We start from the raw sequence: 27,039 nt of genomic DNA, 5'->3' as shown, positions 1-27,039 counted from the left end.
CGGTTGTGGGCGTTTCTTCAGCTTTAGCGACTTCCCTAGGCTCTGACTTGTCTCTAGACTGTTTTGATCCTATAGACCTCCCTGAGCTGACCTCACTCGTTAATAGAGCTAAGTCAACCACATGTATGTTAGACCCCATCCCGACTCGACTATTCAAAAATGTTTTTTCTCTTATTGGTGTGACAATACTGGACCAAATCAACCTATCCCTAAGCTTAGGATATGTACCACAGGTTTTCAAAGTGGCAGTAATTAAACCTTTACTTAAAAAACCTTCCCTTGACCCAGACACCTTAGCTAATTATAGGCCAATTTCTAACCTTCCTTTTGTATCTAAAATTCTGGAAAAGGCAGTTTCAAGCCAGTTATGTGACTATTTGTATAGAAATGATCTGTTTGAAGTCTTTCAGTCAGGGTTCAGAATGCATCATAGCACAGAGACAGCACTGGTTCGAGTTACGAATGACCTTCTTATGGCCTCAGATAAGGGATTAGTGTCCATATTGGTTTTACTGGACCTCAGTGCTGCTTTTGACACTGTTGATCATGGCATTTTACTGCACAGGTTAGAGCATGTTGTTGGGATTAAAGGGACAGCTCTACGTTGGTTTAAATCATATCTATCTGACAGGTTCCAGTTTGTTCATGTAAATGAGGTTTCTTCAGAACAGTCGAGGGTCTGTTATGGTGTTCCGCAGGGTTCAGTGCTAGGGCCAGTCTTGTTCAGTTTATACATGCAGCCGTTGGGAAGTATAATTCAGAATCACGGCATACACTTTCATTGTTATGCTGATGATACGCAGCTCTACTTGTCTATGAAGCCGGATGAAACAGAACCGTTAGTTAAACTTCAGGCATGTCTTAGGGACATCAAGGACTGGATGTCCAGAAATTTCTTGCTTCTAAATTCAGATAAAACAGAGGTTATCATTCTTGGTCCAGAGCATCTTAGGAAGGGATTAGATGGTGTTGCGATGGCTTCCAGTGCAACTGTGAGAAACCTTGGTGTTGTTTTCGATCAGGATTTGTCGTTTAAACCATATGTTAATCAGGTTTGTAAAATAGCGTTTTTCCATCTCCGTAATATTGCAAAAATTAGGAAAATCCTCTCGCAGAGGGATGCAGAGAAACTAGTTCATGCGTTTGTATCTTCTAGACTGGATTACTGTAATGTGTTGTTAGCAGGATGTCCAAGTAATTTGCTGAATAGGCTCCAGCTGATCCAAAATGCAGCAGCACGAGTACTGACAGGAATTAGCAGGAGAGACCACGTCTCTCCAGTGTTAGCGTCGCTCCATTGGCTACCTGTAAAATTCAGAATTCAATTTAAAATTTTATTACTTGCATATAAAGCCCAAAACGGCTTAGCTCCGCAGTATTTACAAGATTTGATAGTGCCTTATGTTCCTGGCCGAGCTCTCCGCTCCCAGGGTGCAGGTTTACTCGTAGTTCCTAGAGTATCTAAATGTAGATTTGGAGGGCGGGCGTTCTGCTATCAGGCACCATTACTTTGGAACCAACTTCCAATCTGGGTTAAGGAGGCTGACACCACCTCCACCTTTAAAACTAAACTTAAAACCTTTCTGTTTAGTAAAGCTTATAGTTAGTGTTTAGTAAACCTCTAGCTGGTGTTGGTAAATCTCTAGGTAGTGTAAACTTTAGTGTGTTAGAGTCAGTAGTCATTGTCGTAGCTATAGAACAAAACTATAATAGTTAGTCTCAAATATAGCTTGGTGGTAGATATGCTGCTATAGGCTTATGCTACAGGGGGGCACCGACATGATCCGCTGGGCGGTGCCTCTCACCCTTCTTCTCCTCTCCTTTTCCCTGCCTCTCTTCTCCATTACCATTTTTATTTATTATAAATATCTCATAGCTATCATTTTTGTCCATTGTTCCTGTAGTTTCTTGTGCCGGCCCCCCTTTTTTTTTTTCTCTTTTGTGTATGTTTGCAGGCCGGAGCCTCAGGAGCTGCGTTCTGGCCTGTGTTCCCGGCCCTCCCCCCCCTCTGGTCATCCCATTGCTTCTTCCACCTGCCTACGTGGATGTCTGCTGTTGCTGCTTCCGCCTGCCTGCACCCCCCCCCCCTCTGGTCATCCCGCTGCTGCTTCCACATGACTGTTGTGTGCTGCTGACGCCCCCCCCCCCTCTGGTCATCCCGCTGCTGCTTCCACATGACTGTTGTGTGCTGCTGACGCCCCCCCCCCCCCCCCACCTCTGGTCATCCCGCTGCTGCTTCCACCTGCCTGCTGTGTGCTGTCGACGTCCCTGACTCCCCCAGTCTGGCCTTCGGCAGGAGGGTCCCCCCTTATGAGCCTGGTCCTGCTCAAGGTTTCTTCCCTCCTAAAGGGGAGTTTTTCCTTGCCACTGTTTGGCTTAAGGCTTTTCTCCCACTAAGGGAGTTTTTACCTGCCATTGTTTATATAATAATTGCTCGGGGGTTTATGTTTATGTTTATGTTTATGTTTATGTTTATGTTTATGTTCATGTTCTGGATCTCTGGAAAGCGTCTAGAGACAACATCTGTTGTATTAGACGCTATATAAATAAAATTGAATTGAATTGAATTGAATTGTTTCTTTGCACCTAGCCGGTGTCATCTTCTTTTTTCTTACCCACCTATTGGTGAGATTATAAAGTAAGTTAACCCATAGGTGGGGAACACAAATGCATTTCTGAAGTGTGTCATGTTAAAAATGTAATGACTACAACTACCAGGCACGGACAACCAATCACTACATTTGCCAGGCTTGTCCATCACATTACATTAAGCAGTCCCAAAAGGGATATTGCACAATTATAAGATCTCCAAAGCATTGCTCACCTGCTTTAACAGACGTACCATATGTGTCGTGTGATGTCACTCATGCAGCTGCACAGGGTCAATTCCTGCCTTTGCTGCATTGATATGAACACAATTTCACTTTTCATTTTCACTGTCAGTCACAGTTGCCTCAGCTTTGGGATACAAACACATAGATAGGAGTTTATATTAATAAATGAAAAAGTATGGATAAATGAAAACAATCATCAGAGGGCTGTTTTCAAATGAAATTATTTTTACACCATTCTTTTTTTATTTCTTTTTGGAAAACATATAATTATCATTTTATAGGCAAATACTTCATAGGGTGTATAAAAAGTGTGTGTAAGTGACTGAAACATTTATTGTAAAGCACATTTAGCCAGGATAAGGTTAAAACGCATAACCTTTTGTACTTTGATAAGATATCTTTGTTTAAGCTCATGTTTTTGAAAAACTGTCATTTTTAATCTATAATGAATCATATAATGTGTTTAAATCAAATGTCATTGCAAAAGTTAGGATACAGTTTTGTCGACACTTTAGTGTTGGTCCTTTTCTTATGGAAATTAGCTTCTGCTACTGTTGTATTAAAGTTCAGTACCATCTCAGCCATCAGCTAATCTAATTGGGCTTAAAAAAATATATGAATTTCTTCTTACCAATTTTAGATTCATATTTGTCCTCCCTAGAGAGCTCATTAAGAAAATTAACCTTTTTGTGTATTAGTATTCTACTGTTTTTCTGGTACTTGTTTTTTTAAATTGTCACACTCTGACTTCCTTTTACATTAGGTTGAATTATTTTTAATCACATTTTAATGAATTCCACCCATCAAACAGTATTTGTGCTGAGAAACTACACAGCTTTTTGATGATAAAATATTCATGCTGATTAACGTTAAGATCCCCCATGATTTTGCTTCGGTTGTACATAATTGTACACTCATTTTTTTCCCCACCCAGACTTCAAACAAACCTATCATTTACAGTAGACAGAGATTATGTAAATATTGACAATACACTAATGAGCCAATACATTCTCAAAAACTGTTCATTAGTCCAAATTGCACACCATTTGATAACTTGCACCACTACAATAAACACCAATACAAAGCCAGTTTAAGTCTCTAGTTTAAATGTGATTACCAACTGAAGTGAATTAGTATTTAAAACTATGCAACGAGTTGTTACTCTGATTAATAGTAGAAAGAAACTGAAATAAAATTAATGCTGCATAAAGCTCAAAACATTCAAAATTCAAGTTTGGTGGTAGCATAATAAACAACTTTTAATGTTAGAGTTACGGTTTGGTACAACAACAGTAAAAGTTTTTGCAGTTTACTGGTCTGGAGCATTATGCGGTGTGTAAACACAATAGTAAAGAATAAAGAAATGTACAGTGATTTGCAAAGACAATATCCCATTTAGAGTATCTTTCTAGGAGGACAAAATAGAATTTAGTTTAACACGTTTAAGACAGTTGTAGATCTCCTCAGAAGTGGATGTCTCAGCAAGTTTGCATCGCAATCCAATCGTCGTCATCGTAGCAAGAGCTACAGCTCACCTTTTACAGACTTTATATGCCAGGATAAAGTTCCCTACCTGTGACAAGAACATGGTGGCAGGACTTTGTTTCACAAAACTGCTTAAGAATAAACCACAGGCGAAACCACAGTGGAAAAGGTTTGGCGGCACAGCTCCATTTTGGAAAACTAAACATGGCATATTAGTATAAACACCTCATGCTATTTGTCCAGTATTGAAGTTTGATCATCATCCTGTCACTGAGCTAAACTGCATATTGGAGTAACATTTCATTTAGTTTAATGTTAGCCCATCTGTCCAAAGCCATTTCATCTTTGTCCAAATTGGATCAAGCAACAGGAAATTACTTCTAGCAGTATATCTGGTGGCCTGAAAAAGAAAAGAATCAAAGTGTTGCAGTAACTACATCTAAGTAGGGGCTGCGGCTTAATAAAAATTATGTTGCATGGCATTAAAAAAAAGCTGTCCATATCAATCTCCTGCAAACCTGTGTATTCAAGCAAAGCTATAAAGAAAAGTGGGCCAAAACCCCTCCACGGTGACAGAAAACAATACTCGTGTCTGTGGAAAAATCAATTTCACAAGCTGCTGAATCACGGGGTGGGCTTTGAATTTTCATGCACCCCAACACGCTGTAACGTTCAATATGTTGTTGTTTGTCTCTGTTTTTATCTACCAAATATAAAGAGATGGAAAGTGCCAGAGGATTTTTGTATTGTCCTTATACATGAAACCTTAGATGTACTTTTTTGTTCAAGTTTTTTGTACAAAAAAGATTTTGTTTTAAAAGAAATACATTTCCAAATTTTGTCTGCAACTTTTATAAAAACTCAAAACCACAATGATTCACTCTGGACCTTCCTGGATGATAAACACACCAGGCCAGACAAACTAGCAGAAACTGACATTTCTACATCCACCCTACCAAACCAGTGAATTTAAGAGACAAGATCAATGAGTGGTTCAGTGAAGAATGCGACAAAAACAAAGTACAGTATTATTTTTTCACATTTTTGCCAAGAGTAGAAGGTTCCTAGTTCGAATCCCTGGCCTGGCGGGAGTCTTTCTGTGTGGAGTTTGCATGTTCTCCCTGTGCTTGCGTGGGTTCCCTCCGGTTACTCCGGCTTCCTCCCACTGTCCAAAAACATGCGTGATAGGTTAATTGATGATTCTAAATTGCCCGTGAGTGTGAGAATGTCTGATTGTGTGTATATATGTGGCCCTGCGATGGACTGGTGACCCGTCCAGGGTGTAGTCCTGCCTCTCACCTGTGATGAGCGGGGATAGGCTCCAGCAGACCCCCGTGACCCTGCAAAGGATAAAACGGGTATAGAAAATGAATGGATGGATCTTCATTGATTGTGCTTTGCGGCTTCTTAAGAATAACGTTGCGCTACTTTTTGAGAAGACGCAGGCTGGCCCAAACTCATATCTCAGGCCCCGTTTACTCGTAGCAAAAACAGTGGTGTTTTCATGCGTTTTAGCTGTTTGTTTACACGAAAACAAAGCTCAAAGTCACCAAAAACGATCATGTCTGAAAACTCCATCTAAAGTGGAGATTTGCAAAAACTCCTTCTTCACATTTGTGTAAACAGAGGGAAACGGACATTTAGGCTTCAAAACGTCAGATTATGCGACAGAAACGTCACCAGCGTCATGTTTGCGACCTGTGTTTACAATTTGTTTGGCCACTGTAGTTACTCGTGTCATTTATTGATAGTTTTTCTAGGATTCCAATTGGCTAGCATGACTTTATGCTTCTCATTACACTGCCGCCTGTAGGTTTGCCATGCAAATATTACCCCTTAACAGCGTATTTATGGGGGTTCGTGTAAATGAAGAGATTTTGAAAATGATCTGATGATACAATGATGGTATTTTTCAAAACGTAGAGGGGGAAATATCTGTTTTTTGTAAATACCCGGCTATGTGTAAACGTGACATTATCGAATTACAAAGCCACTGGTCTGTGTGCTTGAAAGGCTGCAGGCAAAAAATCCATCACAATGAAGCACTTTTTATCTATTGTGAGAGAATGAAAATACAGAACAATAAAGAACATATTAAACATTGGGGGAAAAAAAAAACAATTTGGCTGGTCTTGTGTGTTGATATGGAAACGATACAGTCACATGGGGAGGTCGTCATGTCATGACCAAGCCATATGTATTTTCACAAAAGAACCTCTAAGTCCAAATACATCTATTGTCGGGCTAATTTCAGACCTTAGTTTGCTTGAGCCATCACTAGATAACTTTGCAATTCTTTCTCGAGATGAAACTTTTTCAATTGAGACAGACCCAGTGACCCAGACAGAGACAGAGTTCAGAAATGAATGGATTGGAACGGACCTGGGTCTGCTTCAAAATATGTACCTCCATTGACCTTAACTATTCACAATTTTCATCAGAGAGCAGTTGTAAGAGTCTTCCTTCACATTTTCTGCCTGCTGCTGAGAGCAGAATCCGAATCAGTGCTTTATTAGAGCACTGCTGCAGTTTAAAAGACATTCATGGTCTTTTTCTGAACCTCAGCGAATAGTAAATCTGCTCGAAAAAATGTGCTTTAATGTGGTTGCTTTGTGGACCGAACAAAAGCATTTACCCAGCAGACATCTGTCAGCCGTAAAAAAATTATCATCGCAGAAGGACAGCAGTCTGGCCTGGAGCTACATGCATGGCTGGAGGACAGGTTTAAAGCTAACCAGCATTACATGAAACATGCAGAAGCGGTATGACTTCAAGTATTGATCAAGTTCACCATTTAAATAAAATAAAAGGTTTTCAGTCATTTCTGTGTGATACAATATGGAAGAGACGCTTTAGCATGGGGTAGACTTTGTCTTTCCCCAACTGCAACATGATGCAATATTCAATATGTTGATGTTCATCAGAGGTTGTCTTTACCTAATTAAAAGAGAGATGAGGTGTCATCACTGTTATTTGTGATTTTACAACTATTTATGAGATTTGCTTGTAAACACAGACTTGCTTACTTAATCTCTTGAAGGTAAAATGAGATTAAACTTTATGAAGCCCAAATGAAATTCTGGTTCTTGTTCAGTTTAATGGTCATAAAAGTCATGGAAGCCATATTGAGCCAGTTTAATGATCGGCTCATAAAAGTGCAATTAGCCCACTGATCAATACATACTGTTAGACTACAATGGAAGTTTGTCATTACACTTGTGCACATAGTCTATTGGGAGATGCTGAATCTGCAGAATTACTCTCTTACATATGACATAAACAGCAACTGCATTGGAGAAAAAAAAACTGGTTTTGCACAATAATGAACTGTACAAATGTGTTTTTGTTTCATTTTCATGAAAGGAGAGATCCGTGGCAACAGTAAACCACTGTCAGTAACAACACTAGTGACAGCAAAGTAAAGCTGGGGCTTATGGTAGTTTTACTGGTACTGGCAGACCATCATCACAGTAAATGTGGACAAGAGATAACAAGAATCTCGGCCTGCATAGTATATTTCATGGGTTCAAAGTTAAAAGGCTCTCGGAATCTACAGGGAAACATGAGTGAGCTATTTTTATTTGGTATATAAGTGGTGGATTGACCACTGTAAGAAGGATTTTCTACTTTGGATACTACATATTCTCTATATGTATGTTACCTTGTGCAAAAAAATAAGATTTGATCTCCAGTTACTGTACAGGCTGCTTTACCGTCTAAATCACAGTTGTCCATCACTCCTCTTAAAACAATGAACTGAAAAACCACTTAACATCCGCTTCTCTGGAATGCTTGATGTATACACAGGGATGCACTTTGAGATGTAATGACTAGTAATTTTATGGCACAAAAATTGTCCTGTGAATACAATCTAATAACGTTTAATGGATGCAATATGGTATGTTTTGGAAACTACAGTAGCACTCTGACGTAATGCTGCAGGAGTAGTGTTGCAGACCACACACTGCAAAGTACCGCCACGAACTGGGCACTTAAAGAACCACTGCCAAAATCTCCTGTTACACATCTTCCTCTCTCTTTCTCTTTTTTTCTGTACCCTTTCCAGTCATACACATAATGCTTATTAGTGCATTTCTACCTGAATCTGAAATCAATATACACTGTACCTTCTATATAGCGTGTTCACATTAAACATGGATTCTTATTTGTGTGTCAGGCTTTGGATGTCTGTAAGGCTTATATACTCCTATAAATAATCCAAGTGTCTTTTTCTAGTTTGGACTGATTTGATTTCAACCATTAAATTAAATTTTTTGTCATGAAGAGGTGATTGGGACAGAGGGAAGGAGGTAGACTAAAGGATTTCTTGGCTTAGTCATTAACTAGTTAAAGTTAAATAATGCTTAACTTGTGAGTACTCAGCTGTTAAAAGCAGGCTTTCAAAGCGTACTCTTCCATGCTGCCAGTAATGCTGTATGTAATGTACACACCCATTTTGTAAAGACTGCAGCCCCGAAACATCCTGTAGACAGCAAATCTGGGAAGAGGAAAAGTTGTACAAGCAAAAGCTAGGATGGAAATTAACTTGTGCAGTGAAATTGTCATAAGCATCACTAAGAGGGATTCCCTTGCTGCAAATCTGCATAATGTTTGTGAGGAAATTGTTGAATTTTTCATGCCTTCAGTGTGAAATTGTATCCATAACTGCAAAAATTGTGTAAAATCCGTCACTTTTCTATTTAGAAAAAGGCATTTGTTACTTCCTCCTTGTGTGTGTGTGTGTCCAGTGTGTGTTGTCTTTCTGCTTTGAAATCAAAGCAAGCGTGCAGATGAGAGTTGAGACTTGTGTGTCTACATGTGTTTGGCCTCGGTCAGTGCGTGCACTAATTGAATAAAGAGTAATTGTGATGCATTTAGGAAGCTGGTGACCCCTGTTGTTCAACTGCATAACGTCATTAAGTGAAGCACAAAACTCACCGCAGTAAACACAGAGAGAAGCAGAGGCATCCAGAGAAGATGCAGACGGCAGGTTAGTTCAAGTGGCTTAGGAATTGCTGCCTTTTTTGCATTAATTCAATTAGTTTGGTGGTATAAACAATGATGCTATATATACCGTCACCAGCATCACACTCACCATCAGCTGGTATATCTGATACAGTGGTGAGTTTATGGGTAAAAAAAGACAGTGTAAAGTCTTTTAAATGATTATTAGAGCTATTTTATTCTTTTCGAGGTAACAAGGGCCTATCCCAACTGCACGATACGTACTGGGCTGCACAGCGATAAACAATCTCACACACACAGTTATGAGCAATAAGTTCACAATCACCAGTCAACCAAAAGCTCACTGTTGCTTTCTAACTACATCACCACTGAACTGCTAAAAACTGTTATTTCACTTGTGAAAATTAAAAACAGAAGCTAAATGGCTTTTCAACAGCAACAATGATATGCTGTCATCTGCTCCATGATTTGATTCAAAATTGTTTAGCAGGGGGTTGCACACACTGGGGCTTCAAAGAAAAGCTACCTAATTACACTGACGTTTTCAAAATTACTTGTATTATTTTTACTCTTATGATTTCTATAAAAGTAAAAAAGAGAAAATGGGAAGTGTGGACTCCCTGTCTCCCTTCAGTTATGTTCTCAGTTTGAACAAGTAAAAAAAAAAATCAGCACACTCCCATGAATTTCTCTTCAAATGAATTTAGTTCGGTTCATCTCGATTCTGTGTGAACAGGAAAGTATATAAACTCCAGGCGACCTGATGGCTGAGCAGGGCAGCTGATTGTGTGGGTGAATAAATGTGTGATAGTGTTGGGAGTCGAATTTCGACTTGGTTCGAATTGGTTCATGGTTGCCAGCGATAGTAGACACCTGAAGTTAGCGTGAGGTTGGAACGATGTTGTATTCCGACATTTGATTATAATTGGATTGTGATATTGATTTGAAAATTGGGTTTACGTTGAATTGATGTCTAACTATAGTAAGGTAACATGGACTTGGATGATGGTTATTTACCAGCGCTACATAATTAGTTATTTAACGTTGTCTGACGTTCAACACGTATCCAACCAAGGACGGACTTTAATGTGCTTTAATGCGCACACAAAAATGTTAACTGACTTTTGAACGCAGTGTACCACATAAAATTGGTTCGAGGTCAGTAAGCACAACAAGAATTCATACATAATAATAATAATTCATACATACCTGATTATAGGGCACACAGATTTTAAGTGCACCGTATCGTGTGGAAAATACAGTAGTACATAGCCTAAGATCAGTTTCAGTGTCCACATGAAGCATGTTGAGAATCCATTTTAGCAGTCTGGGGGAAGCCAGTTGTTTATCTCTGGGAAAAGCCAGAGATAAACAACTGGAACAAACTGGCTTAATAGAAGGAACTCTGTGGACAGCCTGCAAATAAATGAGTAGGAACAGGCTGCACATGTTGGTAGCACAATCCCATTTTACACATCATTGCTAGAGAACTTGATTTGTCTTCCATCCCTATAATTCCTTTGGTTAATTTCCATTTAATTTGATCCCAACTGTGCAACATGTCACCTCAAGCAACGTAGTGTAGTATGGAGATGAGTTTGGGTGACACTGAGCTCTATTCTGATTAAATCTTTACTTCGATAGGTGTGGTGACATATAACATCCTTCTTCTTGTGTTGTAAATGCTGCTAATGTTCTATGTGGCAGGAGTACCTGATCTCTTCAGGAGATTATTTGAACTGAACTGAACTCCATTGAGTCGATCTGGGTTTGAAGCACAAGTATATCTACTTCCTCAGCCAGTGCTGTGGGCCAGCTTCAGGGCTATCAGGTGGGAGCCACCCATCACAGCTAGTTAGCGGCCTTTGATCCAACAACATCTCTACGTGATGAGGCAGTGGTGAGAATTGCTCCAAATTCCTTTCCACAGCTGGCCCTAACATCCTAACAGCCAAAGGCCAGAAACTGCATTGCTCCGCCTCCTCCACCAGTTCCCTGAGAGCCTTACTTTCTTGGACCCAGTAATTCCAAGAGTTTTCAGGAATTGCTTTTTCCAGTAAATTCTGTGCAGATTACTTGTACTCGGTAGGAAAACGATCTTCGCCCAGCCTCTCTGCATCCTGCAGACAGGTCACTATGTTTTGCGTCCTTCCACTCAGAAACTATCTCCGTTCCCTCTTCTCATGGAACAGTGATTTTGGACATGATCATTGTTTTTGCAGATGCCAACCACAGGACATTATCTGGTCAAGGAAGGAAGTTTCTTTGATTTAGTTGCGAAACTGTTGGTTCAGTCAACCCTCATATTCCACCTATCTCCGTATCAGAATTGACCACTCCTTGTGGCTGATGTTCTGCACCCTAGCCCCCTGTCTGATGAGGTGAAGCCATGGTTGAAAAGTGGCCAGACAGATTTTATTCACTTTAACTTATTAAAGAATGAACAAATCAGTGGACAAGTGGAAGCTCACACTGTAGGAGAGAGATTCTGTTTGTAGCCTAAGTACTAACTACAACACACAATGTCAGTAGCACCATAAATTGATATAAAGTTGTTAAAATAATATATCCAATGTATTAAATAAAAGAAAGAAAAAACAAACAGTAGTTCAACATTTACGAGACAGAGATGCTTCTTCACAGTCACTTGACCAGCACAATATCATCTGATCTTACCAGGAACGCAATGTCTTCTTTTATTCTTCATTTACTGTCCGTCCATATATCTCTTCCTGTCTTCCTCCCTATACTACAGGTGATAAAAAGTGGCTGGATTTCACTAGAAATTATTTCAGTTATGTAGTATCCACACCGATATAGAAAAACCTTCCAAAATAAAATGTCAAATGGAAAGGAAACACAGCAGAAAAGGAACATGTATGGTCAGTGTTACTACAGTACAACAGCTATTGGCACTTGTACAGTACCATTCTATAGTGGGTTATACAGCAGGACTACCTAATCTTCTCATCTTCCTCTTCTAAATTAAATTCACCCCTTTCCTCTATTTTCTTTTCACACCTGAGCACTCATTTTAATTACCCTGCCTTCTAATCTGTTTTTTTTCTCCTTTTCTGATAACTCTACCTCATTTCCTTTTCATTTCTCTGTCTCTCTCACTTATTCACTTTCATTACAGTCATTTCTCTGTGTAATTAATGAGCCGATATCTGCTTTCATGTCACAAGGGTCATGAGATCTGTGTGTGTTTGTGTGTGTGGCACCAGTGAGTCAGCTGAGGCACTATTTAGCTACTGATCTGTCTTCTCTCTTTCTGCCCGTCCCTCTCTGTATTCTCATTCAACGAGGGAAAGTAAAATTAGAACTGTGACCTCCAACATGGCGGGAGATTTCAGATCATTAATTACATAGCCTATCTGGTGAAGCACCATACAAAGTGGGATTCAAAAGCCTTAATGATGAGTACAAGAAAACACCTAGAGGCTTCACCCAGATCAGCCCGTTGGACAGGTTTATGGGTAAGGGTCATTAAACACTGGGTCTGGCTGGGCACAACCAAAACTAGCTACAGTGCCAATATTCCTAGGGGCCTACTTCCTCCTTAGCAATTGCAATTTGATATTCTGATTTAGAACATTACTGGTAGGGGATCCTGAAGGTGTTTGATTGTTAGGAATGGCCTGCCAGATCCAAATCCAAGTAGTTTTCTGTTGCAGTTCTGTGGTTTTCACAGCATGATGACAACGCCAGTCTCAAGTTGATGATTGAGAATGGAACTATAACATCAGATATCTGTCTTGGACATGAGGTGAAGAAAATATCTGAGCTGTCAAGTGTTCACCACATAACTGTCAGCTGGGTCAGGTTGAAGGGGAGCATATTAGATGGGCTTGATGTATCCAGCAGTCTACTAAACATGTGGTGAAAAATGTTTCCAGAAACCTAGTTCAAGAGATCTTCAATTCCCCGTGTCTACCTTCAGCTAAATCTGTCCAAGACTGAGCTTATTGTCTGTCCAGCCAGTCATTCCTTACAACCTCAGATAACCATTCAGCTAGATTCCATCACACTTGTACCTACATTTTCTGCTAGGAATCTTGGTGTCATATTAGACAGCCAGCTGACCTTTAAGGAGTATGTTGCCTCGGTTTCCCGGTCTTGCAGATTCGCTCTTTACAACATCAGGAAAATCAGACCCTACCTGACAGAACATACGACACAGCTGTTGGTTCAGGTCTCTGATCATGTCACGCATTGACTATTGCAATTCCTGGTTGGTCGGACTTCCTGCATGCTCAATTAAACCTCTGCAGATGATCCAGAATGCTGCAGCACGTCTGGTCTTCAACCAGCCCAACAGAGCTCATGTCACTCTGCTGCTAATCTCTCTGCACTGACTTCCAGTTGCAGTTGCATCAAGTTCAAAGCTCTGCTTTTGGCTACCAAACAATTACCCAAACGGCTCCTGCCTACTTTCACTGCTTTATCCGGAGATACACTCCCTCTCTCACTCCACTCAGCCAGTGAAAGACGCCTGGTGCTTCCACCACAACGTGGCATGAAATCAGTAGCCAGACTCTTCTGCTCCATTGTTCCCCGATGGTGGAACAACCTACCAAACTGTGATCTGCAGGGTCTGTATCTACTTTTAAGAGCAAGCTAAAGACTCAGCTCTTTACGGAGCACTTCTGCATCTAGTAAACTTCTCTGCTCATCAGAATTAGTTAGAAGATTTGTCCAGCTCTTTGCAGGACTCAGCACTGAGTAAGCTGCATGCACTTATGACAAAATGATCGAATGATGGTGTCTTTTTAGACATAGCTTTGTTGTATAAAGAGACTGTTGGGTTGGGCGAAGAAGAAAAAATAAAAAAATTCTAGCACTGGCATGGCAGCACCTGTGTCCAACTGGACCCAGCAGTCTGACCAGCACTGGTCCAGCTGTACGCTCCTATGTGATTTTGTGCTTGTGTTGTTTTCTCAGATGTAAGTCGCTTTGGATAAAAGTGTCTGCTAAATGACAGTAGTAGTTGTAGTAGTAGTAGTAGTAGTAGTAGTAGTAGTAGTAGTAGTAGTACAAAGCATAGAACAACAACAGAATAGTTCAACCATGGCGATAGCCATGGAGATAGAACTGTAGTTTAACCAAACTCGAGGTGTAAAACAGGCATGGATCACTACAGATGCAACTGGACTTTTAAACTCTGTATCCAATTTGAACCTGTATCTTATAATGAACATATTGCAGTACACCAGGAACACATTATTCTTTTTTTTTTTATACATTTATTAAACGATAAAGTTCAAGTATAGTTTATGAAGACAATATTTCAAGTTCTGTTTGTATATAGAAGCGTTAATGCATCCCTGTGTGGATTTGCACTCTGATCTTTCGAAAGCTGTTTTTCCCATGTCTTTCAATCCCCAATAAGAGCTTCCATTAATAACCTTCCTCTGTCTCTAATTAACTGCAAACATCGAGTGCTGGTAATTACTAAATAAGTGTGTTTTCCTCTGCATAATTGCTGTATTTTATTCTTCCCTTTTAATACCAGTGCCTATATGTCAGAAGCAATCAGAGGATGCAATTTTTAACCTCATTAACATCTACGTCCAGTTGACAGATGTAATTGTAGGGGATGTCTTTTTCATGTTTGTAAACACGACCACAACAAAATGATAAAAGCCCATTGAAGAGAGAAAGCCATCCTTCTCATAGAGCGTTCATCAATGCATCTGCTTACACAACTTTATGATACAGCGCCTTGCATTCAGAATGGTGTACACTTGAGCCGATACAGAAGGAAGCGCTCTGAGTTAAACATGATCAATTAGTGCAAATTGGCATGAGAAAGGTATTCTTAATACAGTGGCCCCTTCCCACTACAAGGCATTTTTCTTCCATTGTTTATTTAGTACTTCCATTTCACTTTCTTTCCTTGTCTCTCCTTTTTTTTCTAGGTGTTCTGTTCAGGCAGTGAGGGTAACCATGGAGCGGCTGTTGCTCTGTGTGATGCTGGCAATTGCCATGGCAGTACGGGCTCAGGTCTGCCCGAAACGCTGTGTCTGTCAGATCCTGTCACCCAACTTGGCAACCCTCTGTGCTAAGAAAGGACTACTGTTTGTACCGCCAAATATTGACAGACATACTGTGGAGCTACGGCTGGCTGACAACTTTGTCACAAGGTAAAGATTGCATCAATTAGTTTTGAGTTACCGTGACACAAACACGGCAAGACTACACAAGCACACTACTAATGCTAAATTGGTCTTAACAACAGACGTTCCTATTATTTCTCCAGAAGAACAATGGACACAGTTTTTAAGCTATATAAGAATTTCCCTGTTTACAGATGACAAAGGTTCTGGGGTTTTCAAGTTTTGATCACTCTGTTATGCCATTTCTTCGCCCGTTAATACGGCCCGAACCGTAACGTGCACCCAGGTGTGTTATACATCAAAATGTGTGTCTCCATCCTGCGACGATGGGCATTACTTTTCTCAGTCAAAAGCGTTACCGTGGCGACGATAGACGCCAAAATCATCTGATTGGTCCATATTTGATAGTTCCTACTTTCTGCCATAACTTTTGAATGGTTTGACATAGAGAGTTGTGGGTGGTGTCATCGGACTCGGTTTTGAGTACTTGAGCTTCATTGGCATGAATTAGCCCCGCCCCTTCTTCTGATTGGTCGATATTTGATAGATCCTATTTACTACCATAACCTTTGAATGGTTTGACATAAAGAGTCGTGGGTGGTGTCATCCGCTAAATGTCCAGGCCTGAAGAATCTACATGCAAGTCATACAAGCTCTTCCACTGCAGCCTGAACATGCACAAGGGTGCAAGGGCCCGTTCATCGCTGCTTGCAGCTTTAATTTTCTTATTTGATTTATAAAGAAAGACAGAACAATAATCTATGACCTTAGAGATGCAAGATTTCTAAGCAGAAATGATAAAATCTAAAACATGAAAGAAATGGCAGAATATTCATACATTTTTTAACTGTGAAATGCTGGTTAATATTCATATTAACCATGATTTAGGTGATAGAATAGAGTGATTATTTACAAATTGTGGAATAAAATCAAATATTTCAGCTCTGCTTCTGTAGAAGGTTTATTTTTCACAAATTACTGCCCAATATATGCAGTTATATGCAGTCAATTATATTCTGAAAAGTATGAAAAGCTGTGGATTTTTTCTTAGATTGTAGCAATTAGAAAGAATAAAACGGAGAGGAGGAAATCACAGTTACCTCCGTTTTGAGGTTCAATACTTAAATAGAAGCCATTAGCTAAATATTGGTTTTGGAATCTGACCATTTATTTTTTTGCAGCAAACTGAATTTCAGAGATAAACCGTGAAATTTCTGTTTTTACAGGAAAACGACAACACCTGCAGAATAATCACATCTTCGCTCATTCAAGCTCACAATGTTGTTGTCCGTTGTCTGCTTCACCCACCAGTACTCCTTCAGCATTTGTTTTGGCACCAGCTGTTGGTTGCTCGGTAACCTCATCCCTTGAATACTATTGTGGTCTCTAGATGTTAACCCACCCTCATCGGACAAAACCACCTTTTAGTAAAGGCTAAATGCAGCCTTGAAACAAACCAATGCTGCGAGTGTAGCCATCAAAATAACCAATCCAATGGCACACATCAGCTCCACAAAACAAGACACCTCTTCTATCTCCAGTAACGGCTTTCTCTACAAATTAGCACAGTGAGAGCTTTTCCTCTTAAAGTGTATTCAATGAACCCTGACATTTGCGTGAATTCTTCTCATAAAACTTTAAGATGTATGCCAGAGTCAGTCTAAATGTGTAAGAATGAAGAAAATATCCTGCGAGGAGATGCATTGATCTGTGATGTTATGATGTGACAAAGCCCAGAGACTCTGTGGTAAAGATGAATAAATGGCCTGATTTTTGGACAGAGCATCATCACCAAGGGGGGTTTTCTTCTGTCAGTATACAAGCACATTATCTGCTGCCTCTGGAATAAAATAAAACTCATCACAGTGTTTCAAAATGCACATTCTTCAAGGCCCCAGTGTAAGTCATACTTAGTTCATAGTCAGTGGAGCAGCTCAAGGCTGTCTCCTAACGGCATAGCAGTTAAGTGTCTTTAGAGAGGCTTATTCATGCCCACAAATATTAAGTGAGCTATAAGGCATAAAAAGGAGTAGAATATGTGAAATTATGTTTTTTGCCTAACAGAGCAGATCTTGTACTGGGGGGACTTTTTCTGTGTTTTTTTTTCGTATTTATGTCTTGTCTTATTTAACTGTAATTTTTTTTAACAGTGTGAAAAGGAAAGACTTTGCAAACATGACACGGCTGGTGGACCTAACATTATCCCGAAACACCATCTCCTACATCACACCTCATGCCTTTACTGATCTAGAAAATCTCCGAGCGCTTCATCTCAACAGGTATGAACTTAAACCAGATGGCGAAAGCACTCAGTCTTGATATATTTTTGTAAGATGTTTTTTTTTCCCTCATCCTCTCTCAGTAACCGTCTGACGAGGATAGGCAATGATACGTTCAGCGGGATGTCCAAACTTCACCACTTGATTTTGAACAACAACCAGCTGGTTCTGATCCACCAGGGAGCATTCAATGACCTACTAGCACTGGAAGAGTTGGACCTTAGCTACAATAATTTGGACTCTATTCCATGGGAAGCGATCCAGGTCAGTTGACTAAAATACACTGAAAGAGAGAATCTCAAACACAATAAAATTGGCTTTTATTGTATTAAGAGTCTTTCTGTATAGCTGCAATTGATGTGCAATGGTTGTAAATTTAACATGTTGTTTTATTTTGCCTTACATTCATAAATGTATCAGTTTGTTTCAAATGACAGACAGCGAGAAAACATCCTTCTGAAAAGCATTCTCTGCTCTTTCATTCAAACAGAAAATGATAAGCCTCCACACGTTGAGTTTGGACCACAACATGCTGGATTTCATTCCAGAGGGAACCTTCTCCCTCCTTCAGAAACTCAACCGGCTGGATGTCACTTCTAATAAGCTTCAAAAGTTACCGCCAGACCCCCTTTTTCAACGAGCACAGGTATTCTCCCAAGTGTCTTCAAACGCAGGACCTATCGCAGACTATAACACAGCCAATCATGTCCGTTAATTTACCTATTTTAATTAAAACTTTTAATACGTAGCATTACAAAGTATTTCAATGTTTTAATAATCATTGTAAAAAGAAGAGGAAACAATGCAATTTATCATGCATTTGCAAAACGCCATCATTAGATTTAAGTATAGGATGTAAAATATTATTTTCTTTTTTTTAACAATATCTTTATTGATTTTTTATTAGCACACAGGATATTATTATAAAGGGCATTTCACAACAACTTCTGACTAGACAGTCTTAACCATACATCCCGAGTTTGTTTTTTTAATGTATATGTTATTCTCTCCATTGACATACATTGAGCCATAACCTTGATCCAGGCACCGACTGTAGCTGCATCTGTTTTCTTCCAGTTGAGAGCAATAATCCTTTTTGCCTGCAATACAGCAAAATCAATACATTTACATTCTTGGGGTTTCAAATTGAGATCTGCTGGATATAGATGCATCAATAACAACGTAGGGTCCAGTGGAATATTCATACAGAACAGGATAAGCATAGTTTTATTAATTACCTCCCTCCTGACTTTTTTAATTTTGTCACATTCCTAGACACAGTGCACAAATGTTCCCTGAACCTCATTGCATTTGAAACAATTGTCAGGTATATATTTATATATATTTATTTAATTTGACAGGATCATCAAACAAATTTAAATATTAGACAAAGATAAGACAAGTAAACACAAAATGCAGTTTTTAAATGAAGATTTTTATTATTAAGGGTAAAAAAAAATTCAAACCTACATAGCCCTGTGTGAAAAAGTGATTGATACTTGCAAAAAAATAAGAATCAGGAAGGGGGCAAACACTTTTTCACACAACTGTATGTAATTCAATTCAATTCAGCTTTTTTATATAGCCCCAAAGAATCAACTTACTTCATATTTTATAATATTTTTATAATAAAAGTATGTGGTTAAACTAGACACACCACAATAAGGAGCAAAGATGTAAACATTTTGCTTGACTAAGAACCTTTCTTTTGAAAAAGAATATATCATTTTGTCCCTTTCCCAGGTCCTAGCTACATCAGGAATCATGACCGCTACGTCTTTTGCGCTGTCGTTCGGTGGGAATCCGCTCCACTGTAACTGTGAGTTACTGTGGCTGAGGAGATTGAACCGAGAGGACGATCTGGAGACATGCGCCACGCCTCAGCACCTCTCTGGTCGATACTTCTGGTCCGTCCCTGAAGAGGAGTTTCTCTGTGAGCCTCCTCTCATCACCAGATACTCCCATGAGATGAGGGTCCTCGAAGGTCAAAGAGTTGCACTCAGGTATAACTTATTGTCTGAATGCATGAAAAATAGGATAATGATATGCATTCAAAAGTTGAACTTAAATCATTTAATCTAAGTTGCTGTTGTCCTACAACTGCTCGCCACTCTACTCAACGTGACACACACAGACATTCAGGAATATGAAATGCCCGACTGCTCAATGATACACAAGAGAGCCACAATGCACAAAAAAAATTGAACTAAATCAAACAACAAGTCCAAGAGAGGATTGCTTCATTTGCATATATATTGGTCACACTCATCCAATTGTGATAGATGTTACATTTCCAAATATGGAAATATGAATATGAGGACAAGAATGTAAAGGAACAAGATGATATGTTATTATTCCTTTTCCTCTATTGTATCCTGTCTTCTGCTCAAACTATATCTAGATTAGCAAGAGGCAGCCCATAGAACATTTTTCATTTTTGTGGCAGCTATTTCAATTCATTAAACTGCAAGTATGAGGTTGCATGATGAAATGTTGACAATACATTTTGACCTAACTTCTACCACACCATCATTTTTGCACATAAATGTGTGCCAAGTAATGGCACTGAAATTGATGTTTTTGTTTTGTCCTTCATCTAATTGCCACAGTTATTCACGTTTATTTGCACATCATACAAATTTGAGCTCATTTTAATTCATAACTGACATTTATTAACAAACAACAATCTCCAGAGCCCAAGTGATGCAAAAGCGAAAATGCCACAGACTCTTCACAATGGACTCACTTAATTTTTTCTTCTGTGATTGACACCCTTTAGGTCAAAATGTATGATCTGAACTGAAACCTAATTGCCCTTATTCTGTTTGTTTTAATGGCACTTTTTAGTATCTATGAATAGAGACAGAAGGAATACATACACATACCAAGGGAGTGGTAGCCTAGTGGTTACAGACAGGCCGGGGTTCAAGCCCCTGGATTGCAACCAAGGTCAACCACTTTGGCCCTTAACCCTCACTGCTCCCCGGTTGCCGTGCAAATGGCAGCCCACTGCTCCTAGTTTGACTAGAGATGGGTTAAATGCAGAGAATACATTTCCCCATTGTGGGATTATTAAGGGCATTGCTTTTTCTTTTTTTTTTACATTAACCCTGATATTTGCAGTCCATATTTTTCTAATTGTCCTTACTTAAATTTCAATTAACCATTCCTACTGTATAACGCACATAGACAAGAGAAAATTATGAGAAACACTAGTATGCACAGTTTTTTTCTTTATTAAGTAAAGTAAGTAAAGTTTATTTATATAGCACCTTTCACAGATATAAAATCACAAAGTGCTTTACATTTAAAAAAAAGGCACACAAATTAAAAGATATTAAAAAGAAAATATACCAATAGTATATTTATTACTTAAAGGGGACCTATTATGGCATCTAATACCTATTTTAAACAGGCCTTGAATGTCTTACAAACAAGATTTTGATTGTTTTTGCTAAATAAATTAGAAATTCAGCCTCTGAGGAATGTCTTTATCTTCCCATTCTCTAACCTCATTATCTATGCAGGATTCTGAGTGGGCGAGGCTATGATAATGAGGCTCTGTGCTGATTGGCTGCCTGAATGACACGATACACCGCTACAAAAAAATGGCAGAAGCTCCGGCCGGCGGAGTTAGTTGTGGGCGTGGTTTCACGCATCAGAGGCCAACCTATGTAAATCGTCGTTACGTAACGACGGGCGCAGAATCTGAACGGCTCGTAGATCCACATCACACTGGACGGCTCATCCGGGCGGCTGTACAGACACTGCAGAATTTGGTGGCTTTCCTCCTTCTCTGAGCTGGCAGGCTGAGGGGAGACCACTTTATATATGTTAAAGCAAGAAAAAACGTGTTTTTCATAATAGGTTCCCTTTAACTAATATGACTTGTTTTCATGAACTTTTTCTCATAAAGGTTTAAAAATCATTGACATCATTTGCCACACAGTTGTACTTGCTATATAAGAAGTGAAGTGTTTTTTGCTTAACATAAATAGGAAGGGACTGGAAATTGAAAGACTTAAAGTCTAACTCAGTTTTCCTCTGTCAAACAGTAAATAACAGGCAGCATTTTCCTCCCTTTAAGTCTCAGACGGAGCGTTGAGGGCTTCCAGAAACCTCAATCAAACAGTACTCTGCTTTGACTGTACTCTTGACCCTATTGTGTGTTGTTTCTAATCAGTTCCACTCCACTGATTATCTATGTTTAAAGGTGTAAGGCGAGGGGCGACCCAGAACCAGCCATTCACTGGATCTCTCCTGAGGGCAAGCTGGTGTCTAACTCCTCCAGAACACTGGTCTACAACAACGGGACCCTGGACATCCTCATCACTACTGTGAAAGACACCGGCTCCTTCACCTGCATCTCCTCCAACCCTGCCGGCGAAGCCCACCAGACCGTGGACCTGGTTATCATAAAACTCCCTCACATCTCCAACAACACCAACAACATCCAAGAGCCCGACCCGGGATCATCTGACATCTCCACGTCGACCCGGGGTGGTGCTAACGGCAGCAACGTGACAGGAGATGTCAAGAGTGGGGTGGATAAGAGGGTGGTGACGGCAGAGGCCACGTCATCAACTGCCCTGATCAAGTTCAACTTCCAGAGGAATATACCCGGCATCAGGATGTTCCAGATACAGTACAATGGAAGTCAGGACGACTCGCTGGTGTACAGGTGAGACTGACGCTGCCATTGTTGGCGCTTTTACACTAGTACCTACTCAGCCCGACTCCACTCGCCTTGCCCTCGTTAATTTTCAATACCCAGATCAGAAGTGAAGCGAAGCTGCTGTGACGTATTTGATTGTGTGATCTAAACGAAGAAGACAACAACACTAAAGATGTAGAACCTGGAGGGGATGATATATGTGCTGCTGGGTCTGTGGCTTGTGTTCGATATCAAGTTAAAAAATGAGAGTGAAAGAAGTTTCAAGCGGTGACGCTTTTTTTTTTGTTTGTTTGTCTCGGCGCTGCTGTAAAGTCAGTTGGGAGAAGCGAGCAGCTATGAAGTGACAGAGCTCCTGGCAGATCTGGTCGTTCCTTATCGCCCTTCTAGATCCCTTTTTAATTCTCTCCTCAGCCACCAGGTTTATGAACATCTGCACCTCAGAGTTGGATCACGAAACAGACTTTTATGCTGCCATTGCTGGACGAATAAAATGAACAAGAAGCCACGTGTCGCTCTTTTGCTGATTTCCGCCTCCTGACTCAGACGTCTGACGGCCCTGCCCCCTGACCAATCGGTGGCCTGTAGTGTGATGATGTCAGATGGAGCCCGATTCAGCTATGGAGCCAAATCAAGGCCAAAAGTTTTGCTAATTTGAATATAAAATTGTAATTGAAAAACTAAGATTTGAACATGAAAATTCAAGTTTTGATCATGAAATTATTTTTTTACAGTTTCATTTTTTTTTTTTCAGTATCAGATCTTTTTTTCAGTTTCACATCTTTTTTCCTGCATTTCCTGAAGGCAACATGACTGAGGAAGCTCCCCAGCCTTCTGTTATTCTGTCACTCATGATTCTACGCCCCTCTCAGTTGATGCCACGCCCCCTACGCCAGATCAGGGCCAAAAGTCTGAAACTGAAAAAAAAATCTGAAACTGAAAAAAAAGATCTGATACTGAAAAAAAATTTGAAACTGTAAAAAAATAAGTTTATGATCAAAACTTGAATTTTCAGGCTGAAATCTTAGTTTTTCAATTACAATTTTATTTTCAAATTAGCAAAACTTTTGTCCTTGATTTGGCTCCATACTCAGCCGCTTAGAACCTCGGCACAATAGTTACAGAAAAAGTATCTACTCGGCACGGGTAGACCCCTAATGGAAAAGCACAGAACCGAGGCGAGTCGAGTCGGGCTGAGTAGGTACTAGTGGAAAAGCGCCACATGTCGACATGATGCTCATTCATTCAGACTGTGTCAGAGTCAGACGCTTTAGACAGTGGAAACTGAACCATGATATGGCCAAAGCAGAGGTACAGAATTACCCTCATAGGTTAGATTACATTCAATTACATCCAACTTTAATGGTGCTGTTTGAAAATGTGGTCACAAGAAAAAGAAACCACAAAATTACCATATATAAAAACATGAGTGTATCATAAGCACAACAAAAATTGATACAAGTATGCGGCAAGGGTGTTAAATAGACATTGCAAAGTCTCTGACAAAGGCATTATGTGGGTCATTTGAGACCACACCATGAGGGTGATATAAGGGAACCAACAGGAGGCTCCATAAGGAATACATTAAAGAAAAGGATATTATTATGACTACATGGCTCCAAAAGTTGGTCTCTGCAAGCTACAACACCACTTAGGAGTTAGAAAGGGACTAAAATGTGTGGTCAAGGGTATCTTTTAGGAAAAACAAAGCTGTGGCGATGACAAGAGAAATGTGAATATGTTCAAGAAATATATTTAGATGCTCAGTAATTCAGAAATATGTGGAAAAACATGGAATGGAAATGGACATTTTCCTTGTGAATGAACTTTTAACATTGCCTTTACCTGGGCATATGTGGAGATGATACATGGGACAGTCCTGTCGGGGCTAGTTAACTGAGAGGTGTAATGAGGATGTCGAGTAAAATGAAGTGATGTTCTCATCAAATCTTACTTTGATCTTTCACATCGTACACATTCGATTTACTCGGGACGGCCCTCACAGGGCGTGTCCTGGTGGCCTTTCTTGACTTTTTCCATTTGCCCAGGATCACATTGATTAGATCCGTCTCACGTGGAATGATTGTTATTTGAGCTAAATATTTACCAAGGTGAAATAGGAGAGAGGGAATTAACAAACAGAAACAAGCATCTGGAGGGAAATAGGCCAGTATTATCTACTTTTTATCATATCTAATCCGCAAACATACTTCATCAGAATGCATCATCATCACAAACTGGAGGAGCGTTGGGAATGACTGTCTGGGTCACAGTGATGACATTGTCATAGGACGGTATCCTCTGGAGACAAGTCTCTAACTACACACTACAGATTTGTTGATCTTGCAGCCTGTATCTTGTGTGACATTATGCAATAACAATCAGATTGTTCAGCGATGAATCCACTTGTATTATCTGCCATCCGCATTATTCCTAATCTTTCTTCATAATTCATCAGCACTTAGCCCCATTTGGAGAATGCATCATGGAGAGATGGCGCCAGTGGGATAATTGTCTTGTAAAGGTTTTATCCTCTCTTACACAATAGTGTTTTTTTCTCTCTATCTCCTGCTGTTAACTTTCTCTCATAAATGTACACTGAATCTTTTTTTTTTCAATAAGGACTCTTACTCTTTTAATCTGAGAGTTCAGGTTTAAAGTTGGGGGTGGGTGTAGGGATGGGCGGTATGGACTAAAAAATGTATCACGATAATTTCTGGCATTTATCCCAATAAGTATAAAAATGACGATACAAAAAATACCAATTCAACTCCACCTTTGTAACTATAAATCTATCTCGCTCTCAGATCCGCCATGTTTGTTACACAAAAACGTCATCAACGGGAATTTATCCTTTTTTCTTTCTTTCTTTCTTTCTTTCTTTCTTTCTTTCTTTCTTTCTTTCTTTCTTTCTTTCTTTCTTTCTTTCTTTCTTTCTTTCTTTCTTTCTTTCTTTCTTTCAGGCTCATTTCTTTCTTTCTTTCTTTCTTTCTTTCTTTCAGGCTCATTTCTTTCTTTCTTTCTTTCTTTCAGGCTCATTTCTTTCTTTCTTTCTTTCTTAATGGCTCCTTTCTTTCTTTCTTTCTTTCTTTCTTTCAGGCTCATTTCTTTCTTTCTTTCTTTCTTTCAGGCTCATTTCTTTCTTTCTTTCTTTCTTTCTTTCTTTCTTTCTTTCAGGCTCATTTTTTTCTTTCTTTCTTTCTTTCAGGCTCATTTCTTTCTTTCTTTCTTTCTTTCTTTCTTTCTTTCAGGCTCATTTCTTTCTTTCTTTCTTTCAGGCTCATTTCTTTCTTTCTTTCTTTCTTTCTTTCTTTCTTTCTTTCTTTCTTTCTTTCTTTCAGGCTCATTTCTTTCTTTCTTTCTTTCTTTCTTTCTGGCTCATTTCTTTCTTTCTTTCTGGCTCCTTTCTTTCTTTCTTTCTGGCTCATTCCTTTCTTCCTTCCTTCCTTCCTTCCTTCCTTCCTTCCATCGTTTTTACCGTGAGAGGACAAATTCTTACCGTGGGGAATTTTTTTGACGGTATATCGTGAACGGTAAAATATCGCCCATTCCTAGTGGGGTGTAAGTTTTTTTCTTTTTTTTCTTTGCACCATCCTTCCAACTTTTTCATCATCCTCTTTGCTTCTTTCCGGCTTTCAAGTCGTCTGTTTCTCCAGTAAGAAGCCAGTTCTATGTTTTTGTTATTTTGCTGCCCTCTTGTCTTTAGATAGACGATTGATTTCCGTTCAGCACCTCTGCTGGCACAGAATAGGACTCCATTGATTATGCTTCTTCATTACGTAAACACGGACAAGAAAGGGTAGGAGACACAAAGCCTGGACTGCCATAGAGAGTGGAAGAGGATTGGTGGAGAATGAAGAAGGTTAGGATAGAAGAACAACAGGGAGAGAGGAAGGGAGATTCAATGATAGACGAGGGAAATGTGGCTCTGTTGTTGCACATAGGGCACTTAATGAGGCTCAATGAGAGTTTATTGATTGGCTACACATTGACGTTTCTGCTATTCACTCTCCACCTGCTCAGCACAATCCTGCTGAATACAGGATGGGTTCTGAAGATTTTCAAAATGTAATTATTATTGGCTGAATTTTTACATGAATACATTCTTTTGATATGTTAACAGTATGGACCTGTGATCTACAGCACATTTGAATTATAGCGGTTGTAATGCTTGATTATGTATCGATCCCTGCTGCGTACCTTCCCCCAGCAGTTCTTGCTCAGGGAGGTCAGGGACGGCTTCAGAACAGATGTCTTGTTTAAGGACATTTGAGAGTGGCAGGCGTATACTGATACAGTTACTGGTGATTTAGCAGCACTCTTCCTACTAGCAGATCGCATTTCTGTTCCCGTGGCAGGTCTGCTACCCGGTCAGTTGCATAAAACGCCTAGCAAGTCGTCACAAAAGTAAAGCCTTGAACATGCAAGCATATTTGTGTAACATTGTAAACTACAAGCAGCCCTGGGACAGAAATTGAAGCATCCAAACTAAAAAGCAAGTAAATTCCTATAAGCCCCCAGGTTAACATGTCCAACAGTGCAGCACAAACAAACAAGCTCAAGTTTGTGTATAATTAAAAGGAGTGGTCACTCTGAGATATTCCAGTGGCGATATCCAAGTTTAATGTCGAGTTCATGCCCAGTTACTTCCCTTTGTGATGTCTTTTATTGTTTACAGCTGCCTT

General features: G+C 39.7%; 1 protein-coding gene across 4 annotated transcripts in view; it reads left to right on the top strand.

Moving 5' to 3' along the window:
- Nucleotides 1–27,039, top strand: part of lrfn5a (leucine rich repeat and fibronectin type III domain containing 5a) — a 193,976-nt gene that overhangs the window by 141,729 nt on the left and 25,208 nt on the right. For all 4 annotated transcript variants that reach the window (XM_061743808.1, XM_061743807.1, XM_061743805.1 and 1 more), the window contains 6 exons: nucleotides 15,206–15,430; nucleotides 17,554–17,682; nucleotides 17,766–17,946; nucleotides 18,173–18,328; nucleotides 19,426–19,685; nucleotides 21,896–22,363. In XM_061743808.1, coding sequence (XP_061599792.1) covers nucleotides 15,234–15,430; nucleotides 17,554–17,682; nucleotides 17,766–17,946; nucleotides 18,173–18,328; nucleotides 19,426–19,685; nucleotides 21,896–22,363 — 1,391 coding nt within the window. In that variant the 5' untranslated portion in view covers nucleotides 15,206–15,233. The remainder of the gene's footprint in view (nucleotides 1–15,205; nucleotides 15,431–17,553; nucleotides 17,683–17,765; nucleotides 17,947–18,172; nucleotides 18,329–19,425; nucleotides 19,686–21,895; nucleotides 22,364–27,039) is intronic.

The sequence above is a fragment of the Cololabis saira genome, chromosome 16, assembly GCF_033807715.1.
Source record: "Cololabis saira isolate AMF1-May2022 chromosome 16, fColSai1.1, whole genome shotgun sequence".
NCBI classification, from domain to species: domain Eukaryota; kingdom Metazoa; phylum Chordata; class Actinopteri; order Beloniformes; family Belonidae; genus Cololabis; species Cololabis saira.
This window is presented reverse-complemented; position numbering and strand designations above follow the sequence as displayed.